General features: G+C 37.2%; 1 protein-coding gene across 1 annotated transcript in view; it reads right to left on the bottom strand.

Annotated features, from left to right (window-relative positions):
* The window catches only part of LOC126143752 (Down syndrome cell adhesion molecule-like protein Dscam2), a 726,918-nt gene that overhangs the window by 261,043 nt on the left and 453,858 nt on the right, over nt 1-12,017 (bottom strand). The window contains exon 15 of the mRNA XM_049915449.1: nt 9,910-10,086. Coding sequence (XP_049771406.1) covers nt 9,910-10,086 — 177 coding nt within the window. The remainder of the gene's footprint in view (nt 1-9,909; nt 10,087-12,017) is intronic.

Raw genomic sequence — 12,017 nt, 5'->3', positions numbered from 1 at the left:
GTTCGACACAAAAATTAGTCTACTTTGCTTATTTTTATTCGCTATTGTTGTATGGTATTATATTTTGGGGTAACTCTTCTCATTCTAAAAGGATATTTTTGGCTCAGAAACAGGCGATTTGGGCAATAAGTGGTGTTAGTTCACGAACCTCTTGTCGACCTCTGTTCACGAGTCTTGGTATTTTGACATTGACCTCCCAATACGTATATTCCTTATTGTCGTTTCTTGTTACCAATATTAGTTTTATTCCCAAGAATAAGCAGCTTTCACTCGTTTAATACTTGGCAGAAATCAAACCTGCACTTGGATCGGACTTCCTTAACTCTTGTGCAAAAAGGTGTCCAGTATACTGCTGCATCTATTTTCAATAAGCTGCCACTCGAATTCAAAAATCTTTGCAGTAATGCACGCGCTTTCAAATCGAAACTGAAGAGTTTCCTGATGGGCCACTACTTCTAATCTGTCGAGGATTTCCTTGAAAAATGAAGCTGATTTTGACTGTATTGCTGATAGTGTTTACTTAAACCTATGGACTGACTTTTTTAAGGTTCATGAACATTTATTTTTATCTGTTATTACGTTTATGTTGTAATTTCCATGACCTTGGAGATTTGCTCCTCAATTTGGTCCTACAGAACTTGACTAGTAAATAAATGAAATAAAATTGAAACTGGTCATTTGCCAAGAGGTATCCTCGAACTGACGTTAAACGTGTCGTTTACCAACTTAAAAAAATTCTATAATATCTTCTTATTCAGGCATTGCGAAAGAAAGAGCTGGCAGGCAAGATAAACGCACTGTCGATCCCTTCCGGAAACTGTTAGATGATGAATAGTAAGTTTAGGGCAGAGTTTTAACTCGCCATTATGTTTCAACAACAGCTGCTCGATTGTGCATTATGTTATTGTTTTTCCATAGCTTAATCAAAAATTATCATCCAAAAAATGGTTTCTCAAAAGTTTCAACATATGTGGTACATCAGCAAATACCCAAACACGTTTTGTTTCATCGTTAGGGTTGATGACGTATGTGTTTGTGTAGTTGATGTGGAATTCCTTCTACACTTACCCATTTTTACTTCCCAAATCAGATACAATACCAACTACAACAAATTCCACTTTCTGTGTCTCTCTGATGGTACTGACCAGCAAAAACCCAGTGAATCCTATGGGGGTTCATCCATATTAGCAATGATCTAGACTTAAAGTTTTCTGTTCCTGAAGTTAGTGACCTATGCACTAAAGGTGTTTTTGAAGCAGCTGCTTTTATTATTTTTATTTATTTATTTATTTATTCTTTGCCCATGGACTCCAGCTGAAAATCCAGCTGAGAGTATTGGGTGTGTCATACAATAGGCTATTAACATCAAACTTGAGTTCATTATATATAAATGAAACAAATGATTAAACAGAAATAGTCCATAATCATACAAAGGTATTACATGTTTCACATTATATGTACACACAAATCCAAACAACATACATGATAATTTTAAAAGATACATTTCAGTAATGATATAACATATTAAACACCATCTTAGTATTCACTCAAACTGTATATACATTTCTCTGTGAGATATAGTTTCAAATGATTTTTAAAACATTTTAGGTCTGTTTCTTTTTTAATGATTTTGGGGAGTTTATTAAAAAACCTTTTGCCTGCTTCTTCTGGGGCAGTCATAGACAGTTTTAGATTTCTGTTTATCATGTAGTAATTTTCATTTCCTCTTGTACCGTGTTTGTGTACATCTTTATTTAGGAGGTGTTTATTACTTGACCTTACCGCCATTATGCTTTGGTATATGTACAGTGAATATACTGTCATAATATTATAGTATACAAAAGCTTGCCTACAGGTCTGTCTTGGTGGTATTTTTGCAATGCATCTCACTGCCCTTTTCTGAATTGTGAATATTCTTTTTAGGTAGCCAGCTTGTGCACTTCCCCATATATGAACTGAATAAGACAAATGTGGGAAGACAAGTCCATAATACATTGATCTGAGGAATTTAACATCCACAGTCTTAGCTGATTTATGCATGATGAAGATCTGTTTGTTTATCTTTTTACACAGTGCATCTATGTGCTCCCCCCATGCCAAATGTTTGTCTATTATAGTTCCTAGAAAATTTGTGCTGGTTACTTCTTTAATAGTCTTTCCATTTATATTAACATTTATATTATAATTTTCACTACGCTTGGTCTGAAATACTACATTCATTGTTTTAGACTGATTCATAAACAGGTTGTTTTGTGTTACATATTTATTTGCATTTTCGATAGTCAGGAGCGCTTCCTTCTCAAGCTCCTCCTTTGTGTCAGCTGTGCAAATGATTGTTGTGTCATCAGCATACATTATAAGTTTCTGATTTATATAGCTAGGGAAGTCATTTATGTAGAGTATAAGTAGTATTGGCCCAAGCACAGACCCTTGCGGCACACCATGTTTAACTGTTTGTAATTCTGATCTGTAGTTTGTTATATTTCCCCCACTAGTATGTCTGATTTCTGTACATTGTTTCCTATTTGTAATGTATGATTTAAGTATGTCATAGCATTTTCCTCTAATTCCATACTGATATAATTTCATCATTAATTTTGAGTGGTTCGCACAATCAAATGCCTTAGACAGGTCCATAAAAATCCCACAAGTCTTTTGTTGCCTGTCAAATAAATTGAGAATGTGCTCAATTATATCTGTTGATGCTGTTTTTGTTGACTTCCCTTCTCTGAAACCATGTTGTGATGAATGCAGTATACTGTACTTTGTTATAAAACTTACAATTCTATTCTTTATTATCATTTCATATATTTTAGCAAATGTTGAGATCAATGATATTGGCCTGTAATTTCCTAATTCATCCCTGTTCCCTTTCTTAAATATTGGCTTCACTTTACTTACTTTAAGTGAATCTGGAAATATACCTTCTTCTATCGCAGCATTCAGCATGTGTGTCAATGGTTTTAATATACATTCTCTGCATTCCTTTATGAGATGTGATGTGACACCATCCAAGCCAGATGAATGTTTAATTTTAAGTTGTTTTATTAGGTTTGACACTTCTGCATCCGTTGTAGGTATGAAAACCATAGTATGATTTGTATGTGGGGGGTTTAACAATTTACTTGCTGCATTTGTTTTATTTTGACTTATTAATTCGTCTGCTACAGTAATATAATATCTGTTAAAAGTAATGGCTACATCTAGAGGGTTTGCGTTGCTTTTCCCACTCATCAGTGGGCAGATGTCCTCCGCCCGATTTGCTACTTTTCCTCTCTCTTCATTAATGAACGACCATAAACCTATTGAGTGGTTCTTTCCCTTATCTATAGACATCCTGATGAATGATGCTTTAGTTTTTCTGATAAAACTACAGTACTCTTTCTTTTTTATTTTATACAGTGTGTTGTAGGCCTCAGTATTTTTTTGTTTGGAGAGGTCATAATACACTCTCAGATTATTTCTGGCATGGATTACTTCTCCAGTCACCCAGATTTTCTTTTTTTGTTGCTGTCTGACAAGCCTTTTACTAACAGGACATGTAACATCATAATAATATCTGAATAAAGAAAAAAACTGGTTCCATTTGGTGTTTGCATCTTTAACTGCATATATTGTTTCCCAGTTTTCTGCCTCTAACATCTTTTTTAGCAGATTTATGTTATGTGGGTAGTTCTGTCTTCTCATCTCCCATATCTTCTGCACTGAATCACTAGTCTTTATATTTATGTCTATCATGATTGCAAAATGGTCTGATAATGTGGAGTTTATTAACTGTGTGTCACAATAGCATGTAGGAATATTTGTTATTACATGATCAATTATAGTTTCACTATGCTTTGTTACTCTGGTTGGTTTATCTATTTTTATTTTTAGGTTGTATATGCACAATATGGCCAATAGGGTCTTAGTATTGTCTGTATTTTTACTTGTGTCTATGTTCAGATCTCCTATAATTATCAAATAAGCATATGTTTTTGAGAGGTGTTGGATTATATCTTCCAGCTGTTCAAAGAAGGTTTTGATTATACCATTTGGTGATCTATATAAACCTAATACACAACATAAATTCCCAGCAATTTTAGTTTCCAGTGCTGTAGCTTCAAAGCTCAATTCTATAGCATATTTTGTTATATTTATGACTTTAGTTGATTTATAGTTAGAAAAAATGGCAACCCCACCACCTTTATAGGAAGTTCTGCAAAAACTGGCTACTTTCACATAATTCTTCAAGTTGTACATTCCTATGTGATTTTCTTTTAGCCCATGTTCTGTAACTACTAGAATGTTTGGCCTATACTCCTGTAATATTACCTCTAGTTCCTCTGTTTTATTGTTTATGTATTGAACATTTTGGTGAAGTATTCTAACAGTTGGCTTTATACAGCTCATAACTGTGTCTTTATATCACACTCCTGAAAGTAATGTAGAACAATTTATAGAACGTTTAGAAAAACTTGTGATCAGTATACAAAAATATACTAAATACAAAATTTTAATCTTTGGGAATCTAAACATAGACATTAGGAAAATGACAGCAAGAAATGTTAATTTAGTAAACATGTTAAGATCCTATAATCTCTTTTGTGCTAATGAAAGTCCTACAAGGCACTCCTCCTGTCTTGACAATCTAATAACAAATATATACAAATGTGATTTTGAGCTAGGCTTATTTAATGTCGATTACCTGTCAGACCATAGAGGTATATGGGTGAAACTAATTACTAAAAAAACAAAAGAAGACGAGGAACAAACTCAGTGTGTCAGACTATCTACAGATACAAATATTAGCAAGTATAGAGAAGAACTTAAGTCTATAGATTGGAATACTGTTATACATTCCTCCAGAAATGTTGATGAAGCCTTCAGCACATTCCTCAAAATCATTTCTGAAATCTTCCACGCATGCTGTCCAGTGGTTAAAAAACAAAAAAAAAACAAAAAAAAATTAGGAAACCTAGCCACTCAACTTTACAGAAGTGGTTTTCACCCCAATTACGAAAACTGAGACTATTGGTAATTACTTGTCACGATAAGGTCAAAAAGGGACCAGTAAATAAAGAAACTCACAAAAACCTGAAAAGAAAATATAGATCTGAAATTAAAATAGCCAAGTGTAAGGCAAATGGTGATTTCATTAAAAAATCACACAATAAATGTAAGGCTGCATGGAAAGTAATAAAAGCAGAGCTAGGTCTGGATATAAACTACAAAGACAACACAAATGCTGCTATCGTCACTGCTGATGATTTCAATCACTTTTTTGTCAACTCTGCCAATCTTAGCCTTCCAACCCACAGCAACCAGAATTCCAATTCAACACATACACCTATTTCTCACCCCATATCTGGCAGAAATTTTCAACAAAACATTACAAACATAGTGTCAGCTTGTAAATGGAGAGAAGTACAAGTAACTGATATAATTAAAGCAACCTCTAAATTAGGATACTCTAGATCTGAAGATGTGTATGGCCTGTCAAACTATGTAATTAAAAAAGTTGTAGATCTCATAACATATCCTCTTTGCATACTGATAAACTGGATGCTCTCGAGTGGACACTTTCCAGAATGTCTCAAAAAAACAGTTGTCATACCATTATACAAAAAGGGTGACAAGTCCTGTATCAATAATTATAGACCAATTTCACTTGTGCCTATTCTCTCAAAAATAACAGAACATTGCATACTGCAGCAAATATGCATACACCTATCAGACAATAATATATTAAATGATTCTCAGTATGGATTCAGGTCAAACTTATCAACAGTCAAAGGAGTTGAAAACCTTATCTCTTTTGTACTAAGCGCATTTGAGTCAGAATTATCTGCTGAAGCCATTCTAATTGACTTGAGTAAGGCTTTCGACTCAGTTAACCACAAATTATTATTATATAAACTGTGTTGCTATGGAATCAAACACTTGGAACTCTCACTAATTGAATCATACCTCAGCAATAGAAAACAAATAGTAAAGCATAATGACCAACAGTCACAGACTTTAAGTATAAAACGAGGTGTTCCTCAGGGCTCAGTGCTTGGCCCTCTATTATTTATATTGTTTGTAAATGACTTTCCGAATAACTTACCCTGTAAATCTATCCTCTATGCTGATGACACAACATTAGCTAATTGTGGAAAGGATATAAACATATTGAAGGAGGAAAGTGAAGAGTGTCTCAAAATATCTAATATCTGGTTTAAAGCTAATGACTTATCTATGAACCATGAAAAGACTGTCAAGATAATCTTCAGTTTATCAAACAGTAACATGGAGTTATCATCTGTTAAACTACTAGGAATACACATTGACTCAAAATTAACTTGGACACACATACAGATTATGTATGTCGAAAGCTATCACGAGTTATCTACCTACTAGCCAAACTACACACATGTGTTACACAAGATTTATTGCTTCAGTCATACTATGCCTTCTTTCATTGCCATCTACAATATGGCATTCTTTTATGGGGTAACTCTCCAGGAGCCAAAAAAATTTTCACTTGGCAGAAGAAAGCAATTAGACGTTTTTACGGAATCACTGACAACAAGACCTCATGTAGACCTTATTTTAGAGACTTAAAAATTCTCACAGTCCCATCTCTTTACATATATTGTTGCCTATTAAACATAAAAGAAAACTTAAACCACTACACTATAAGGAAATCAGTTCATCAACACAATACTCGACAAACAAATATGATTGATATACCCACAACCAGGCTTAAGAAAACCCAATCTAGCTATGAATACATTGGCATAAAATTATTCAACACTTTACCCGTACAGGCTCAATTGGTTTCAATGGATATTTTCAAAACTAAAACCAAAGTGTGGGTGAAGAAAAATACTTTCTACAGTGTAGAAGAATTTCAGAATAGTTGTAAAGATGATCTAATTTATTGATAAAATAAGGCTTACTGTTATGTATAGTTATGGATGTAGAGGCAGCTAGCTATAAGCTAATAGGGTACAACACTGTCTTTTTTTTTCCATGTAATATTTTTGTTATATGAAACATAATGTACAAATAGCTATAATACTTCTGACAACATTGATTGCATGTTAATGCTGATAAATTATGGCTTACTGTTATGTATGGATCTAGGTGTAGAGGCTGTTGTAAGCTAATAGTTTACAACATTGCTATATTTTTACTATGTAATATTTTGGTATGTAAAACATAATGTACAAATAGCTGTAACTCTTCTGACGACATCGATTGCATGTTAGTGCTGAAAGATGGATAAAATAAATAAATAAATAAATCCAGATTCATCATAGTATCAAAACTGTTCTTTTTATATATAAATGATTTGGCGGACAGGATGGGCAGCAATCTGCGGTTGTTTGCTGATGATGCCGTGGTGTACGGTGAGGTATCGAAGTTGACTGTCTGTAGGAAGATACCAGACGACTTAGACAAAATTTCCAGTTGGTGTGATGAGTGGCAGCTAGCTCTAAATGTGGAAAAATGTAAGTAAATGCGGATGAGCAGGAAGAACAAATCTGTAATGTTCGGATACAGTATTAATAGTGTCCAACTTGAAACAGTCAAGTCGTTTAAATATTTGAGAGTAACGTTGCAAAGTGATATGAGGCGGAATGAGCATATGAAAACTGTGGTAGAGAAGGCAAATGGTCGATTTCGGTTTATTAGGAGAATTTTAGGAAGGAGTGGTTCACCTGTAAAGGAGACCGCATATAGGACGCTGGTGCAATCTGTTCTTGAGTATTGCTCGAGTATTTGGGATCCATACCAGGTCGGATTGAAGGAAGACATCGAAGCAACTCAGAAGAGGGCTGCTAGATTTGTTGCTGTTAGGTTAGAACAAAACTTGTAAGTGTTACGGAGCTACTTCGGAAACTCAATGGGAAACACTACTGAGAAAATTTAGAGAACCGGCATTTGAAGCTGACTGCAGAACGATTTTGCTCCCGCTAACGAAGATGAGATACGAGAAATTAGGGCTCGAGCAGAGGCGTACAGACAGTCGTTTTTCACTCGCTCTATTTGCGAATGGAACTGCAGGGGAAATGACAAGTAGTGGTGCAGGGTACCCTCCGCCACGTACCTCTCGGTGGCTTGCGGAGTATCTGTGTAGATGTAGATGTAACACACAGGTTCCACATAAACTACAACAACCTGTACCTGGCTACGTGGCCCGTAGAGGATGTCGGCTTCTTGGTCGTAACATATGCGACTGTCCACATTCATTTCATCAAAACTCAACACGCGCAGCCTCTCTGCTTCGCTTAAGCTTAATGTTTTCTCATCCACATCCGTCAAAACGCCAGGAAGACATCGAAAAATATTATAAATCCATCTTTTTAACGTAGAAACTCCCGGTAATGGTATACACTTACGTTCCTCAAATAAATGTTAAGTTTTTCTGGACAGAGAGCGCAGAAGCAAGGCTTTGTTTACGTCTTCCTGACTTCAACGTGTACTCTTCTTGGACTTCATGAGACATATAGTTTGTGTGTTCGTAAATACTTTTTATAAAACTTGCTGTAATGTAGTTATCACTTTAGCACTTTGTCGACACTGGAGGACTTGGCTTAGCTTCCTCTGTCTGCTTAATGCATGAGACAGTAATTTGTTTTTCGTCTTCAATGTATTGTTTTCAGCTATTAAACGCTGTTTTTTCTCTCTAAGTAGTTTGTTTCTGTGCTTTGATCTGCTTTCTTTTTCTTTGGTGACAAAGAAGCTAGCGTGTAAGGGCACGTTTACGTGTTTCAGAGTCTTTACTTTTGTCACTTCTTTGTTGGACAGAGGAAGAAGCAGCAGAAATCTTTAGTAAGATGCAATGTAGGAACTGCAGTCGGCTTTAAGATCTTCTTTGGCTGAAGTTTCAATAATTCGGCTTGGAGATCACGTAAAAAAGGGATTCTTTAAAATTAAAGTTAATACAATCATTTCTTCTACAGAGCTGAACCCACCGAGCAGATGTTTCAGGATCTTTGGGGAACTTTGATAGGCTTCTGATTGTAGTTTTCACAACAGCCACAGCACATTTCGGCATTGTTAACGTCAAACAGAAAGAATAAACTCGATAGAACAAGAAAATAAACAACAACACAAAACTTAGTCGCTTCAACATGTACGAGCGCGCGCGAACTGAGCAGTTTCTCGACGCTGACGTAATGCGCAGAATGGTGAAAAATCTGTTCTCCGCACACAGTGTCCCGCCCCCCCCCCTCCTCCTGCATTATTACGACGCCCCCTACTACTACTACTACTAACCAATTGTTTAGCGATCTAAAGTATAAAACTTCCTATTATTATTATTATTATTATTATTATTACTGTTACTACTGCTACTAGTTAATTTGTCGTTTGCTTTAACTTTTATGTATGGTGTACGGAAATTATGACACAAAATCTATAATTTTGAGAGACTGGTACGATGTTTTAGCATTTGCAAGTAGGCCACCCTGTTCAAAAGCATCAAGGAAATAGCATACAAACTTCTTCTGATTAACCCTGCTGTCGAACGATGATGTCATTTTAGGGCACTTGTCATTTTAGGTCAATTTCTCCTATTTCATAAATGTTCGTTGCAGTTGAACCCAATGATTCATAACTACAATTGATTTAATTTCGATACTACTATACACGACGTAGACGTTCACAATTTTTTTCTTTTTTCTTAACATTATCGACTTTAAATAGCATGTTTGTTGCCTATTGAATACTACAGCTTCCGGCGTCCTTCGCTGATAAAACTGAAACAGGTGTATCATTCACATTACCTGTTTCAAAGTAATAACTGGCTCTTTTTTGGGAACATGATTTGTGTCTCCAGCTTTTGTACAGTCAAATTCGAAATTGTGCAGTACAAAGATAAACGTGAAAATCAAACAGATTTGTACAAGAAAACATCCCTTAGCAAAATTCTCTTACCATTGATTGAAACCTGTACATTCTTGCTGATGCCGTCACCAATCCCGTTGTCAGCACGACATAGGTAGAATCCCTCATCGTCCGAGGATGCCGCTTGTATTGACAACGTTCCATTTTCCCACAGTTTAACGTGTGGTGGAGTATGGACCAGTGGTTGGAAATCGGTCGCTTTTCCACCTAAAAGAAAGTGAAAACTTAGGTCTCGAATACTTGCATTTGTGAATTTATTTTTGTTAAAAAAGGAAAATTAACAAGTATGTTTCTCAGTTAATTTGATGTGGGCTAAATAATATGTTGAGAACAGTTGAAATACGAGCCTTGCCCAGAAAGCAATGCACCGAATTTTTTTTTCTTCAACAAGTCTTTATTGAACCTAATGAGAATTACAACCACGAAAGAATGGAGTTTTATCTGCACACCCTATTTTTCCAAGTAATCTCCATCCTGTCCTATGGCCCTCCTTCAGCGCGAAACAGGGGTGTGTATGCCTTGTCGGTACCAATCCTCGTCCTGGTGGCGGAGCCAGTGCTTCACTGTATCAACTTCGTTCGCTGATTGACAGATGTCACAACAATTGCCGAGTCGTAATGCGTCTGTCCTCGCGAATGGCAACATCAGCTCGCTGCAACGTGTCAGGTGTGACAGCCGTGGACGGCCTCCCCGAGCGCTGCAAAACGTGGAGCTCCGCCGAACCGCCTTCTGATGACAGCACCCTGCGTGGCCAGCGACTTACTGTACTTCTGTCGCCAGCATTGCTCCATAGACTTTGCACAAGCGATTGTGAATATTACCCACAGTTTCTTTCCCTGCAGTGAGAAATTCAATGACGACACGTTGTTTGTAACATACATCACCGACAGACGTCAGTTTGAAACTGTCCTGCTGCTACGCTATCTGTCGAAAGTGACGGAAACTAGACTCTCTCACTCAGGAGACTTCAGATAATACAGGGTGTTTCAAAAATGACCGGTATATTTGAAACGGCAATAAAAACTAAACCAGCAGCGATAGAAACACACCGTTTGTTGCAATATGCTTGGGACAACAGTACGTTTTCAGGCAGACAAACTTTCGAAATTACAGTAGTTACAATTTTCAACAACAGATGGCGCTGCGGTCTGTGAAACTCTATAGTACGATATTTTCCACATATCCACCATGCGTAGCAATAATATGGCGTAGTCTCTGAATGAAATTACCCGAAACCTTTGACAACGTGTCTGGCGGAATGGCTTCACATGCAGATGAGATGTACTGCTTCAGCTGTTCAGTTGTTTCTGGATTCTGGCGGTACACCTGGTCTTTCAGGTGTCCCCACAGAAAGAAGTCACAGGGGTTCATGTCTGGCGAATAGGGAGGCCAATCCACGCCGCCTCCTGTATGTTTCGGATAGCCCAAAGCCATCACACGATCATCGAGATATTCATTCAGGAAATTAAAGACGTTGGCCGTGCGATGTGGCCGGGCACCATCTTGCATAAACCACGAGGTGTTCGCAGTGTCAACTAAGGCAGTTTGTACCGCCACAAATTCACGAAGAATGTCCAGATAGCGTGATGCAGTAATCGTTTCGGATCTGAAAAATGGGCCAATGATTCCTTTGGAAGAAATGGCGGCCCAGACCAGTACTTTTTGAGGATGCAGGGACGATGGGACTGCAACATGGGGCTTTTCGGTTCCCCATATGCGCCAGTTCTGTTTATTGACGAAGCCGTCCAGGTAAAAATTTTGTATGGATAGAGGTGTAAACTCTGGCGCATGAGACAATACGTGGACGTTGGCGTCATTTGGACCGCAGCTGCAACACGGCGAACGGAAACCCGAGGCCGCTGTCGGATCACCTGCTGCACTAGCTGCGTGTTGCCCTCTGTGGTTGCCGTACGCGGTCGCCCTACCTTTCCAGCACATTCATCCGTCACGTTCCCAGTCCGTTGAAATTTTTCAAACAGACCCTTTATTGTATCGGTTTTCGGTACTTTGGTTACATTAAAACTCCGTTGAAAACTTCGTCTTGTTGCAACAACACTGTGTTCTAGGCGGTGGAATTCCAACACCAGAAAAATCCTCTGTTCTAAGGAATAAACCATGTTGTCTACAGCACACTTGCA

The sequence above is a fragment of the Schistocerca cancellata genome, chromosome 1 (assembly GCF_023864275.1).
Source record: "Schistocerca cancellata isolate TAMUIC-IGC-003103 chromosome 1, iqSchCanc2.1, whole genome shotgun sequence".
NCBI classification, from domain to species: Eukaryota; Metazoa; Arthropoda; class Insecta; order Orthoptera; family Acrididae; genus Schistocerca; species Schistocerca cancellata.
Note: the sequence above shows the minus strand (reverse complement) of the source record. Positions and strands in the feature narration are given on the sequence as shown.